Source organism: Carcharodon carcharias, chromosome 25, assembly GCF_017639515.1.
Source record: "Carcharodon carcharias isolate sCarCar2 chromosome 25, sCarCar2.pri, whole genome shotgun sequence".
Taxonomy (NCBI): domain Eukaryota; kingdom Metazoa; phylum Chordata; class Chondrichthyes; order Lamniformes; family Lamnidae; genus Carcharodon; species Carcharodon carcharias.
Genome location: NC_054491.1, coordinates 5174554 through 5190351, shown reverse-complemented (window position 1 = coordinate 5190351; position 15798 = coordinate 5174554). Strand labels below are relative to the sequence as shown.

Below are 15798 nucleotides of genomic sequence, written 5' to 3'. Positions count from 1 at the left end.
AAGCGACCAGAGGTTTGAACGAGAACACTTAATGGTGCATGTGGACAATCTCTATTTTACTGAAATAAACAAGGTTTATTCTGGTCAAAGGGTCATGAGGACTCGAAACGTCAACTCTTTTCTTCTCCGCCGATGCTTCCAGACCTGCTGAGTTTTTCCAGGTAATTCTGTTTTTGTTACGGTTTATTCTTGTCTGAGGAAATGGGGGCATTGAGCAGAAGTAGACCATCAGCAGCAATGCATAGCAAAAAAAAAAAGCATAAACTCAAGCCCCAGGATTTTATGACAGAGCAGGCTCCTGTAAGTTACACCACTTTAGGAATCAAATTGTTTGAAAGATAAGCCATGTGGCCCATCATCACACCCCTTCTGCTGAGACACCTGTAGAATCAGAAGGGGTCAGCTTTACTGTTACTTTACTAAACCTAAAGACCACTGTAAAAGGCAATAATGGAGAGGCAATGGCGTAGTGGTATTGTTGCTGGACTAGATTCCAGAAATCCAAGGTAATGGTCTGGGGAACCAGGTTTGAATCCCGCCATGGCAGATGGTGGAACTTGAATTCAATAAAAATCTGGAATTAAAAGTCTAACAATGACCATGAAACCATTGTCAATTGTGGTAAAAACCTATCTGCTTCACTAATGTCCTTTAGGGAAGGAAATCTGCTGTCCTTACCTGGTCTGGTCTACATGGAACTTCACACCCAAAGCAACGTGGTTGGCTCTTAAATGTCCTCTGAACAAGGGCAATTAGGGATGGGCAATAAATGCTTGCCTAGACAGCAACACCCACATCCCATGAGTGAATAATAAAAAAAAGCAACAAAAGACAGAACATATATATTTGACAACTATATTTTGTAAAATCCAGTATGTCATTGGAAGAAAATGTACAAATCTGTTTTCTTTCTCACACTGAGGATTCATACTTGCAAACTAGTCAAGGTAATTTTTTTAAATGATAAATTTTCAAATAAACTAATTGTGCATGTACAATATTAAAAGGAATGTTCTATCTAAAACAGTTAACTATAGCCTTTTGTGCCCTTTCAAAACAATCTAGTATTTATAGACATGTACAATTTTATGTGAAGAAGCTATTTCAAGCTAGCTACTGACACAAGCAGGCAAATATCCTTTCAATGATGGCAGTTTCACAAAGATATACACAAAATTCCTTTACAGTAACAAGTTACTTTAAAAAGCTAAGCTGTCACATGATTAATTTTTTCACCCTCTTGAGAGCTGTTTACTTCGTTTTCTAACTTCAATCAGGACAACTTCTCAAAGGCTTTGGTGAGTCTTCTCTGGTCGAGGATTAAGGAGGTGGCTGATACCAGTTTCTGCTGCAAAATTTCAAACTGAAGACCGATGAGTTTGAATGTCAAGGCAGCTCGTCACCTGGCCATATGCAGTCCAATGTAAGAGCTCCTGGTCAATGATTTCATTACAAAACTGAAGAATGCAACTAATTTGAAGGTTGCATGACAAGTAAAAGCCTTCATCATGATAGTCTATACTTATTTTCTATTCTGTTTTGAGGAATAAAATATAACTGTTTTCCACGTCACTATGTATATATTGTTTCTCATAATAATAAAAATCTCTACTTAAACTCACAACACATTCTGCCTTTCTCCTTCCTCTATTAAAATTTTTGTAAACCACAAAACTAAGATAGTATTATAAATGAAGTTAAGACAAGGCATCACTGGCCTGGATAATTGAAAGCAAAACTATCCAGGAAAAATTACAATATTAATGATATTCTCTATCACTAAGATTATCAAGGCATTTTGTAATTTGTTTCAACAAGTGCTATATTTTCCAATAGACTCAATGTCCAAATGTACTTTTTGAAAGTTAATTTCAAAGCACAAAGGCTTCATAGAAAACAATACCTCCACATCACAGCAGCAAAAGAAACAAGCAAAATGGTGCAGAACACACTGATTACACAGATCACCTTAACAGCAGACTCCCACTTAAACTTTATTGTGCATTAGAATTGTTCACATCTCAATAGAACATAAAATGTAACCAGATATCCTGGCCTGTATTTTGCTGGACAAAATAACACATGTGGAAATAAACACATGAAAGTAGTGAGGGAATCACTGGGCATCAATTAAATTCCTCTTCCCTGACATGGAATGTCATTAATATTCCTCCTAGTGCTCCTTTAGAGAGAGGCCATGTGGTGGCTATCTAGTCATTTCCACCTGGTACGTTTAGTACTGGACAAAATTCTAATTTTTCTTATGTTGTTCACCTAACATTATCCACCCCACCTCCCTCTGTACCCCCACCAAAGTGTGGAACTTTGTGCTACTGGCTTCATTGGTCATGTGTCGCTGGTCCATTGAATCTTGTGAATGACTAATGATAAAAGTCTTGGGCAAATGTACTCCTAACTGGTGACTGCCACCTTCATTGTCATGATTTTAATTAAAAAAATGTACAAGAAAATTTCAATCTAGGAATAATCCATCATTCGCTCAAGAAAGAAAAAATAAATGTTCCAAAAGGTTCATCCAATTAGACGCACTTCCTGGATAGCTTCATGGCTCAAAGAATTTCAGGAATTATGAGAAATGATGAGAAAATAAAAACATCAGGCAAGAATCCCCAATACAATTTCAGAATTTATATCCAAGATTTCAAACTGTTAGCAATAAATTGGATTATTGTTTTCAATTGAAGTGACATTACATTTTATGATGCAACAGGTGACAACTGTTATAAGTGCAACAATCTGTAAAATTAATTATGATTCTGGAATGAAGTAATCAGTTAGTTAATTTTCTGCTGTTAATGCTGACACAGAGCAAGTCCACCAGGTTAGTAAACTATTGCAGTATAACTTATACTTCAAAATAAACATAAAACAATTGATTCTTTTATCAGAAAATGTATGGAGAGTTTAAAAATACTGAAATATCTTTTTGGCAGATATATCATTACTGAGACACATTCAAATATTTTCCACTTCAAATTGCACCTTTATATTAAGACAAAGCCATTGTTTTGTAATTCAGTTTACAAACAAAAATGTCTGAAGACAAACTTATGATGCCTTCTGCAGAACTAGACTGACTGACATTGAACATGAGAGGGACTTTAGAGATGCAATTAAAGATGTTTAAAGTTACAGTACGCTACAGAAAGAATGTAAAACATATCTTTTTCATACAAAGACTTTACGGTGGCATTTATGGTATTAATCTCCATTCTCACCCTGCAAAAAGTCAAATTCCTCACCAAGAGCATTTTATTCCCAAAAACCATGACTCCAAACTAGGCTATCGGCTTTTCCATCAAAGTGGCTCCATGTTTTGGAATCAAGAGGTGTTGCTCTACTGAGTTTTCCATCTTGCACACTTGCCAACTGGCCTCTTTCTGTGCTCTATGATTCTGTGATTCAGTTGCCAAGTGGCTCCCTTTTTATTTAGGGTGGCACATTATTCATTTCCCTTCTGGGCAGAGGTGGCTAGCATTGGTATTACATCTGATTAAGCAACACAGCTGAGGACTAACATAACTCCTAAACCTGAATGACTGATTCAAATGTCTAGTAGTCTTCAGCATTGATCTGTTAACTAGCAGATTATGAAGTTTGTACCTTGTATTGTTGACTGAGACTAGAGGAAGCACTTGTTACATTTGGAAGCCTACTTGGAATTATGTAGTACCTATTATTTAAGCAGATTATTAGATCACAGTTTCATTTTCCACAAGTTTTCATGATTATAAAAATCCCTTCATTAATAATGGAAACACGAATGGAACACCATCCCATAGTTACTAACAAAAATAGAGAATGTCATTTATAAAATCAATTATTTGTTTGGGGTACCCCATACCAATCATTAATACGGCATCATTTTTCCTAGAGTGTACACATTTTGAATAATAGCTTCAGATCATCTGTCCTTTAAGAAATGCTTTGTAGGGCTACATGTTCTTTTAGACCATCTCGGATTTTTAAAGTATTTGATAATGATACTTAAGTACCCACTTTTAAATGTGCAACCTCAAATAAAATACCAATAATCAAAAAATGTCGAGAAACTAAAATCTTTTTGCAGGATAGAAAGTCAAAGTTAATACTACTTCGGATTGTTTGATGTGGTTGGAAACAATTTTAATCTTCCCCATCTGCAGTGACTTTAGCTGATTTTAAAATGATTATAAATATGGGTGAATTTTAGGATGTTAAACACTAATCTATTATATTCTTAAATTGAGTTCCTAGTGTAATTTCTGCTTAAAAATAGTGCCTATTTACTACAAACACTAAAAACACATCCATTGATGTAAAATGGACATTACTTCTCAGGTGAAAATCCCATCTTACTTCAGCATGTGTGCTTCTTTGAGCCTACCCAGATCTTGCATTTATGTTCTGACAAATACATCACACATATTTTATACCATTAACTATCCTGCTTGGAGTAAAATGTCTGCAGCATTAAAATGGCATATTGGAATAAGATGGTGATATGGAACGTTAACATTTGATCATGATTTTTACAGAGGAAAATGAGCATATTGAAATTCTCCACTCAAAACTGTTTCTATATCATCAAAATTTTAAGTATAATCACATTTTTCATGTTTATACTAGGGAAAAATAAACACACTACTCTATCAGAGGGATGTGCTGTGATCTGGGATTCACTGCCTGTAAAGGTACTGAAAACAGATTCAACAGTAACTTACAAAAGGAAATTTGATAAATACTTGAATTGGAGAAAATAGCAGAACTATGGGGAAGGAGCAGAGGATTGGAACTAATAGGACAGCTCTTTTAAAGAGCAAACATAGGCACAATTGGGCCAAATGTCATCTTCCTGTGCTGCAAGATTCTATAATTTTATACTCCGAACTTATTTATGCTGAAAAAAGAATTTCCATTAATGTAATTTTTTATACAAAGTATACCCACCTTTAAAACGTTTAGAGAACCGACACATTTTGGACAAATGTATAGAAACACCCAAAAACATTGCATGCATCAATAATGGAAACATTCAGGTAATTCAGTTTTAAAGCACAATTAAGATATAATAATTATATCATGTGCTAGGGTGGGTTGGGGTGTGGTGGGTGGGGAGGAAGAGACAATAATGGCTGAATTTAATATGAGATGTGGAGTGTAGAACAGAATTCAGTGCAATTTGGGGTGGGTAAGCAGATATCAATGTTTGATCAAAGTAGGATTAACCCAATGTTAAATCCTTTCAAAGGAAATGGCTAATTTTTCATATTAAAAAAAAACGATTGATAAGCTGATAAACTAGTGCTGGATTCAGATGCTCTTCATGATAGGACAAAAAACTGCATGTGCTTGAACAACAATACAATAATGGAACCTGGACTTCTTGACTCTTTAAGCTTCACTTGGTATTGTATGCTCCACCACATATTTAATGTAAAACAAAAATCTGGATTAACTCGATGGTAAAACAAGGGCTACTGTATAAATTTCAGTCCCACCTTCTCTTGTTCCAAAGAAGTCTTCTGAAGGGAATTGGGTCAACTTGAAACAAACTCATTTCTCCGCCACTGATTTTTTTTTTTTGTAGGTTATGTTATTAATCTAGCTGCCTAGACTCTGACAAAAAAGGGACTAGTTATCTGCATCCTGATTTTGTACTGAAGGTTTGTTTCCAGTATTTGCCGACCCTTCATAACGTTGTGATGCAATGGCTGCCTGATGGGACATACTCTTTCGAACAATATCCCCTTTTCGCCACAAAGTGATTTCCTATATATAAAGAAAACAGAAGTGACATAAGGCACACAAGCAGTTTTTTTCACCAATATTTCATGATATTAAAATTATCCTGTGCCCCCAGGAGAAAGACTTTGAAAACTAACATTGAAGAACATTAACACCATATAGAAGAGATGTCACTAATATTAAAGAGGCCCCAAATAGCATTGTTTTCCCCAAAATACCCATTACAACTTGGCAGAAGCTCCATTTAACAATGGAAGAAACAAGATCTAGTTTACTGAAACGAAATCACGTTAATTGTCCTGATTAAGTGCTACTGAGATAGTCAGCTTGTAGTGCTGCTTTTCTCTATGAATAAAGATACCTCTGTTTGGTAGCTACACTACAAAATGCTTTTCACAATCCAAGTTCACAGCAGTGGTCTGTTTGTTTCCTGCATATAGTTCTGGATATATCATTGTTCTTGGAGGATGTCCCTAGGATAATTAAATGATAATGTGGATTGTGCTGATGTAATATCGGTAACATATGACAGAGATATTTACAATGGAAAAAAAACTGGAGATGATCTTAAGGTATTAACTACTTATAGAAATCTGATGAATGTCTCTCTGGTATCCAGTTTAAGCTCTAGGTCAGTGGGAATTTGATTCTAGGCAAGAAAAAGTTGAGATACAACCTCATGAAGATAGCTTATCCAGGAGACAGCGAAGGAGAAATTAGGTGGTTAGTTAAAGATGTTTGTTGATGACGCATGGGTAACCAGAGTCACGGAACTTGTTTTATTGCCTTGGAAGTCTGACAATATTTGTTTCTCCCAGGAATTAGCACTAACGATTGGTGAGAGCAGTGCATGAAATTTGCTGTCCAATGGTAGGAGTATTGACATATGATAAGGTTGTCGTACCTGTTACTTATGTTAAAATAGGCACACTTTACAAAATACAATAATTAATAAAAAGTTCTATAGGGTAGCAATAGAGTAGGAACTTTTAATGGATTACAAATGCAAGAGAAACAAAAGCATTTCCTAGCTAATAAATTTGCAATGATTATCAACTGATTTCCAAACACAGCACTTGATCTGTCCAAAGGCAACTCTAATGATATCAGCATTTTTTCCAGTTCCATTTTAAGAGAAAAATAAGATGAAAATGGTTATACCTTGGCATACTCCATTCACAATATAGTCTGTGGCTTGCATTTAATTTACAAAGAACCCACCATGTTAAGCAGATGGCACAGTAATTCTGTTGCTTTGCTATCAACAGGAGCCACAAAGTCAGTGGAATCTACCAGATAAAAGTAGATACACCTGTTAAGCAAAGCCTCAAGCTTTAAAATGGCTTGTCTAAGCCATTTCAAAGTGGATCTGCCCACTGCAGATATCCCAAAGGGGCGTTTCTCGGAAGCCCAAGGCTATAACCAGTCTTACAGAGGGAGTGGTTGTAGAACACTAAGGCAACATCAATCACTCTCTAATCACAAGTAATTTAGGCCAATTAAAAAAGATAGTTAACTATGGTTAAACCATTTTTTTTTGTCTAAATCCATTTAATAATGTAGAAATCCTACACATTGAAACCTTGGTTTGGAAAAAGGTTATTTTGCATTTTTACCAACAGGTTAATTTTGAACTGCTTATGAAATTTTTATTAGCTGTCAATTTACAAATCATCATTGTAAAGGTGATAATTGTAGCATGAAATTATTATTGTTTTAATGGAGCTTTATCCATATGCCTATGCCTCATCTGAATCTAAATCAAACATCATACTTACAGTAGAGAGTGGGTTTCAAAAGTTAATTTATATCTAAAAGTAGTTTAACAGCAGGAAGCTGAAATGGCAGGCAGGGAATATGCATGTTATCCAGATTTACTGGCGAATGCCTCCTGCCTACCCACTTATGGTACAAACATTCTGGTGGTTTTAGTTAATACAAGTGTAGTGCATCTCCAGATATGTGAGAAAAGTGGATTTGTAGTCATGGAGGGAGAGGGAAGAATGTTTTAAAAACTGTGTGCGTGAGTGCAACAACATCTTATGCATGTGCAGATTATTTTTGTTTTTTTTAATACATCTGTTTCCAAAGTAGCTTCACCTTGTAGAAGAAATACAGTAAGTGCAAATAAAACCACTGAGTACTCCGAGAGGATAAAGAACACTATCGTTGGGCTAACTCTAAGTCATAGGCTGAGATTTTCCAGTCCCGCCCACCCACCACAGGACTGGATATTCCCACCTGAAGTCAACGGACCTTTAGCTAGTCTGTTAAGTTTTCCGTCCCGCTCACTACGATCCCTGTCATAGGCAGGACCAAAAAATCCTGGCCATGGTTTTCGGTGAAATGGCCCTTTCACATCTGGAAGCCCAGCTCTTCAGAGTTTGTGAACCTTTTCTTTTAAAGTGGAAAATCAGACTCAAATTATGGATTAATTCTGCAATGCTTACCAATACAAATTGGGTATGCTAATAGATGGGGTACGTTCCATACTTAATGACTATATTAGCTAGTACTTACCTGCTGTTTGAAATATCGCCTTTCCTCCTCATCAATAAGAACGAGATTGAGATAGTATCGAACAGAGAACTTCTTGTTGATATCCCTCATAGTTGGAGTCAACTCATATCCAGCCAGAAAAAGCCTGATTGGAATGGACTCGCCTAAAAAGAAAGTTTTTTTAAAAATTCTGTACAAATTGAAATAATCAAAATTATAATAAAAGTTTTCTTTTCCAGTCTAATAAATAGGAGGCAGTAGCAAGAGATACTTTATCCCTGGTCCTCATTACTATTGAAAGTGCAGCTTTTCTGGTTTTGATTCAATGTGATGTGACTGGTGACTGTTACTTGTTGAACTAGCAGGAAATGCGTTTACAATGCTCCCTACTGTTTGATACACGATAGTAACACCATACTTGATTGGATCAGGATCACTAGAATTTTATAACTGATTCAAAGCACCACTACATTGTGCTACAAAGTGGGAAGGATTTGCAAACCTAATTGACCATATTTATGAACACAGGAATTCTTAAGGTGGTGATTAATGCTGGGGACAGTTCCATGGACAATGCTGGCATTCCTGCACTTCACCCAATTACCATCCTTTACCAGAGAATCTGAACAGCAAACGCTGCCCTTTCTAGACATCCAAACTTCCAACAGGAATTAGTATTATTTAGTGCAGGAGTTGTCCTGCCTGGTTTCTCTCCTGGGAAGAAAATTTCCCAACCAAACTGCTTTGTGCACAAGGGATGGGCTGTAAATGCTGGCTTTGCCAGTACTGCCCACATCCCTAGAATGAATTTTTAAAATGTTATATTAAACTGCAGCTGCCAATTGCCTACCCATTGAAATTCCTCACGCAGCTCACAAAGTTCAAACACATCTCTCACTATATTAACCAATGTAAGGTTATTTGCGTGTAACCTGCAAATACTGGGATGAAGCTACTGGTACTCTCTTTCAGATTATTTCCGAAAAAGTTGAAGCATACCAGCCCCAACACAGCCCTGTTGGATTTCACTCATCACACCTGCAATCCAGAATGTGACCCATTCACACACTGACCCTATATCAGACTATACAGCCACAATCCAATTTGAACTCCTTCAGCCCTGTGAAATAGAAATTTTATAAAAACTATTTTGGAGTTATTCTTTCAGTGGTTATTTGCTATTCAGAAGAACAAAGAGTAAAAGACAAAATGAGGAATAAAAAAGCTAATATTAAAAAATACTTTTTTTTTTTAATGGAGTCATTCCAGTTGTCTTAGCACACATTGGCTAAACTTCATTCAATTCGATACAAAGATATAACTGCTAAAGTGAATTGGCCAAAAAGACACGTTTTGTTGTTGATGAGAATGTGCAAATAAGGTTTTGCTCAAGAGTGTCACTAACTACCTCGGACTGGGGCTCCATCCATGATTTCATACTTTGCTATTGTATCATTTTCATGAAACACATTTGGTCCAGTTCCTGTAGTTTCCCTTTTTATGATGTCAATCTCCATATGCTTGATCTTGATTCGAACCAGTAAAAAATAGATCTTTCCCACAATTACATCTTTCAAATGGTACCTAGAATTAGAAGAGACATCAGGACTTTCACAATCAAACATTGGTGTTTTCAGGTGTGATCTGGAAGTACTCAATTTCCTTTGTTGATTTTAAAATATTATGTCCACTTTTCTAATAGAATTTTATAGAAAATATATTGTAAGACAAAGAAGTATATGAAACCAAAAAAACAAATCTTCAAGCATCATCCTCTGAACCAAAATGTAAAACAAGGGAGAATAGAAGTGGCGCTGCAATTCTCAACAGTTTAACACTTTAAGCAGTGTAAGACCTGTCAGCTTTCAGAATACAAACACAATTTCTTCCACAACATGATTGCTAAGAATTTGAGTGCGCTTATAAAATTTATAGAATTGGAACATTGCAAGATCCAAAGAACAACTTTTGATCATTAGTAATGCCATCAAAGAAGTGGAATCTCCTTATCCTAAGCTTTTAAAAATATTATTATGCCTTTTAAAGAAGGGACTAGATGGTACAATGAACTAACTTGTTATCTTTGGGACTTTGGTTCAAATCCAGTCTAAATTGCTTTATCATCAGTTACAAAACCATGGATTAACACACCAACATAAAACATTCCAATGTAAGGTATTCAGAAGCAGAGAGAGGAGATCCAGCACAAACACCTGGCAAAATTTAGCAATGGATTACCTCAAGTGTGCATGTTCATTATAGATGTATCCCTATACTAAACCATAAACATTATTCTATGGACAGTAGTGTTAACGTAGTCCTTCGCTTTGATATTTCACACAAGTGAATCGAAAAGTTAATTGCACACATGCGAAATTATCGACTATCCACCACAAGTAGAGGCAGCACTCCGGCGATGTCATGAGAATACTCAACATCTAATGGGAGAGCAGATCCTCATGCTGCATCATCGTATGGGAGCCACCAATACTGGTCTATTAAAAAGGGATATTTTGCAAATTTCAATGTTTAAGGAATTTAAAATTAACTGCAGTAACAGCAAAGTCCATAGAATAAACACAATATTGCACCAGTACCAATACAATCAGTATTTCATTTGAGAGGACAGCTCATAGTTCTTGCGAATTTTCACCTGTGAAATACACGTGTGTATTGCTATGGATACAGGATCTCATACACACATGCATTTTTAAAACATGCCTGTTTTTAAACCTCAAAAAGGATGTAGTTAAAAAGATGGGAAAGCAAAGTTAAATCTTAGACTACAACACGACTAAATTATCAATGCAAGCTCCAATGCAGTGGACCGAAGTAAGTTTCTTACTTCAGTAAGACAATCAGAATGAAGAAATTTAATTTGCCTTATCTATAAACCAGCCTGCAAAGTCAGCATGTAGTTTTTGGTAGAACAGTATGTTTAAAAGCTCCATAATAGCTAAACAACTAGCAAAATGATGTGCCATGTAAAAAAAAAATGATGAAACCATGGCATATTTTGAAGTAGACATGATTAAAACTACCAATTTAGAAGGGCGTAAAATTCAATTGCATACATTTTCACTAAGCATCACAGTATGAATAAAGTTGACATTTTAGACTAAATTAATGTGAAGTATATTCTACTGAATTGCATCACTGTTATACTGTGGCACTACAGGTCATATGCACAGGAGCAGGCGTTTGTGCAGAACATTCCACGCGACTCTCAAATTCCACATATGTGGGTGATAGTGCCAATGCTGCATTTTTATGATCCATTCCCAAGAAGGTACCGGTGAACCCTCTTGTTAATCTGCTGCAGTACTTATACTGATGGCACACTCGCAATGGTATAAGGTAGGAAATTCCAGGATTTTGAGCAATCAATGGAGGATAGTGGCATTTTATGGCCAAGTATATGTTAGGATGGTCTGCAATGTGGAGGGGAACTTGAAATTGATAGTATTCACATGATGGTGCTGTTTGTCACACTCTTGGTGGGAGTTGTTCATAAGTTGCTGCTGCTCATTTGTCAGAAAGGTTGTCAGGAATGTTGGGCAAGGAGACTGCTTGGTTTTGGATAGTGTTGAGCTTCTTGCCTGTTGTGGCTGCATCCAGGCGAGTAGTGTGTATTCCATCACATTGCTGAGTTCAGCCTTGTAGACTGTGAAACTTAGAAGGGTCAGGAGGTGAGCCATTCATCACAGAGTATCCAGCCCCTACCTTGCTCTTGTAATGCTAATGCTGCTGTGGCTGGTCAAATTAAGTCAGCTGATCATCATTGATCAGTAAATGTTAATGGTGAGGAACTTGGCAGGAATGGTGCTGTTGAAGGTCAGGGAGGTTGTTAGACATTACCTGGAATTTACACTGTGTCACTTGCTAACCCAAACCTGGAGGATGTCCAGATTCAGCTGTAGGTTTGCACAGGCTTCTTAATTTTCAAGAGCTGAATGGAGCTCAACCATGGGAAATCAGAAATAAAGTGACCCCATGATGTAGGGAAGTTCATTGATGAAGCAGCTAAGGATGGTTATGCCAGAGAACCTTCCTGCGGTAACGAGGAACACAGTTAATGTTTCGAGGCCGTATGACTCTTCAGCCAAACTACGGAAAAATAAAAAAAGAGGTGAAATAAAAGCTGGTTGGGGGGGGGGGGGGTGTGAGAGACAGGTAGAGCTGGATAGAGGGCCAGTGATAGGTGGAGATAATTAAAAGATGTCATAGACAAAAGAACAAAAAGGTGTTGAAGATGGTGATATTATCTAAGGAATGTGATAATAGGTGAGATTAGGGGTAGAAAGCAGGATGAGCAAGGTACAAATAGCCCTAGTGGGGGGGGGAAAGAATCGAAATAGGCTAAAAGGTAGAGATAAAACAATGGATGGAAATACAGTTAAAAATAATGGAAATAGGTGGGAAAAGAAAAATCTATATAAATTATTGGAAAAAAAGGGGATCGGATCGGGGGTGGGGATGGAGGAGAGAGTTCATAATCTAAAACTGTTGAACTCAATATTCAGTCTGGAAGACTGTAAAGTGCCTAGTCGGAAAATGAGGTGCAGTTCCTCCAGTTTGCATTGAGCTTCACTGCAACAAATGCAGCAGGCCAAGGATGGACATGTGGGCATGAGAGCAGGTGGAGTGTTGAAATGGCAAGCGACAGGGAATTCTGGGACATGCTTGTGGACAGACCGAAGGTGTTCTGCAAAGCGGTCACCCAGTCTGCATTTGGTCTCTCCAATGTAGAGGAAACCGCATTGGGAGCAGTGAATGCAATAGACTAAATTGAGGGAAGTGCAAGTGAAATGTTGCTTCACTTGAAAGGAGTGTTTGGGTCCTTGGATGGTGAGGAGGGGGAAAGTAAAGGGGCAGGTGTTGCATCTTCTGCGGTTGCATGGGAAGGTGCTGTGGGAGGGGGTTGAGGGGGTGATGGAGGAGTGGACCAGGGTGTCCTGGGGGGAACGATCCCTGCGGAATGTCGCTGGGGGGGGTGGTGAAGGGAAGATGTGTTTGGTGGTGGCATCATGCTGGAGTTGGTGTAAATGGCGGAGGATGACCCTTTGAATGCGGAGGCTGGTGGGGCGATAAGTGAGGACAAGGGGGACCCTATCATGGTTCTGGGAGGGAGAGGAAGGTGTGAGGGCGGACGCGCGGGAGATGGGCCGGACACGGTTGAGGGCTGTATTTTTGTTTTTGTTTTGGATTTCCAGCATCCGTAATTTTTTGCTTTTAAACTTCCTGCAGTGATGTCTTATATCCGATAACTGACCTCCAAAAACCATGACTACATTTCTTTATGAAAAGTCTCCAGCTAGGCAGGTTTCTCCTTGACACCTGTGACCTTTATTTTTATGTAGGCTCCTTGATGCCATAGGCAGCTATTCAGCTTTTCCCTGGTACTCAACGCTTGCATCCATTTCTGGATCAAGGCTGTGAAGAGGTTGGAAACCAAATGGTTCTGACAAAACCTGAACTAAGCAAGAAAGAGTAAAATAGAACAAAATGACAGATATTAATAAGTTTGCACATTTGTTCATTTAAGTTAATAGATTCATGTAGCAGGACATGGTTCCCCTTTATTAACAAAACTTTACTGAACTACTCCTAGTTTTGAGAATCACAGAAATTCAACACCACCTATTAAGCTATGGATGAAAATAATGGTGAAGCAGATAGCTTCTTTCCTTATCCTCACTTATCACCCCACCAGCCTCCGCATTCAAAGGATCATCCTCCGCCATTTCCGCCAATTCCAGCATGATGCCACCACCAAACACATCTTCCCTTCACCCCCCCGGCAGCATTCCTCAGGGATCGTTCCCTCCGGGACACCCTGGTCCACTCCTCCATCACCTCCTACACCTCAACCCCTTCCCATGACACCTTCCCATACAACCGCAGAAGATGCAACACCTGCCCCTTTACTTCCCCTCTCCTCACCTAAACACTCGTTTCAAGTGAAGCAGCATTTCACTTACACTTCCCTCAACTTAATCTACTGCATTCATTACTCCCAATGCGGTTTCCTCTACATCGGAGAGACCAAACGCAGACTGGGTGACCGCTTTACAGAACACCTTCGGTCTGTCCGCAAGCATTACCCAGACCTCCCTGTCGCTTGCCATTTCAACACTCCACTCTACTCTCATACCCACATGTCCGTCCTTGGCTTGCTGCATTGTTCCAATGAAGCTCAACGCAAACTGGAGGAACAGCACTTCATCTTCCAACTAGGCACTTTACAGCCTTCCGGAGTGAATATTGAGTTCAACAATTTTAGATCATGAATTCTCTCCTCCATCCCCACCCCCTTTCCGATTTTTCCCCCTCCTTTTTGTTTTTTCCAATAATTTATATAGATTTTTCTTTTCCCACCTTTTTCCATTTTTTTTAATGTATTTCCATCCATTGTTACATCTCTACCTTTTAGCCTTTTTTGATTCCTTCATCCCACCCCATCCCCACTAGGGCTATCTGTACCTTGTTCGTCCTGCTTTCTACCCTTAATTAGCACATTCCTTTAGATAATATCACCACCTTCAACACCTCTTTATCCTTTTGTCTGTGACATCTTTTGGTTATCTCCACCTATCACTGGCCCTCTATCCAGCTCTTCTTGTCCCACTCCCCCCTTAAAACAGCTTATATTTTACCCTTTTTCTATTTTTCCTTAGTTCTGTTGAAGAGTCATGAGGACTCAAAATGTTAACTGTGCTCCTCTGTACAGATGCTGCCAGACCTGCTGAGTTTTTCCAGGTATATTTGTTTTTGTTTTGGATTTCCAACATCCGCAGTTTTTTGCTTTTAGCTTCATTCCTTTAGTTTGTTGTTCCTAATAGATCTAAGAAATCTTTTAAAAACAATTTTCTTAGAAAATATATTACTGTACATGATTTTTTACTCCTCCTGGGCTAGACAATTTCCTACAGCTGAGGAAGCACAGGTGGTCTACTCCCAGGACCCCTTTTACTCTTTGGCTGAGGCAGTCATCAGTGTTTTTAAAACAGCAAATGGTGGTTTTCATCGTGCTCAGCTCAGCACCAGAATCCACAGCAACCAATACTAGGATCTCAGCAGAGTGGAGGAGTTTGACTCCAGGACTTGGTGTGCTAATTCTCAATGTCTTGAACCACCAGCTCCAATAAAGAGATGACTTGTATCATTCTTTGGTTGTTTGGTCAAAGCCTACTTGAACATGAAATTTTCTTCTGGTAAAGCAAATATATTCACAAGTAGGCACCAGATAATAAAATTATATCTATGCAAGTGGCACTGTCATTCTGTTAAGGACAGACAGATTTCACTTGGGTCCTCAAGGGATTTACACAGCCTCCATTTTGTCTGTTCATTATCCAGATATGGATTGACAAAATGGAAAAGGACAAAGGGGAAAATTTTCACTTTGGATGATGTTGTAAAATGGGTGATATCGAACTGACCACCCATTGCAAGCCTTGCCCAATTCTACATTCCAGTGACTTTAATAGAAAAGAAAATTAAGCAGAGTATATAATAGGCAGCTAACTCCATACCACCAAAAGAAAGAAT

The 15798-nt window shown here is 38.1% G+C and overlaps 1 protein-coding gene across 1 annotated transcript in view; it reads right to left on the bottom strand.

Moving 5' to 3' along the window:
* Nucleotides 1-2629: 2629 nt before the first annotated feature.
* Nucleotides 2630-15798, bottom strand: part of LOC121269606 (vacuolar protein sorting-associated protein 26B-like) — a 40356-nt gene continuing 27187 nt past the window's right edge. Inside the window, exons 4-6 of the mRNA XM_041174307.1 lie at nt 9656-9831; nt 8269-8411; nt 2630-5772 (exon numbers count right to left, since the gene is read on the bottom strand). Coding sequence (XP_041030241.1) covers nt 5635-5772; nt 8269-8411; nt 9656-9831 — 457 coding nt within the window. The 3' untranslated portion in view covers nt 2630-5634. The remainder of the gene's footprint in view (nt 5773-8268; nt 8412-9655; nt 9832-15798) is intronic.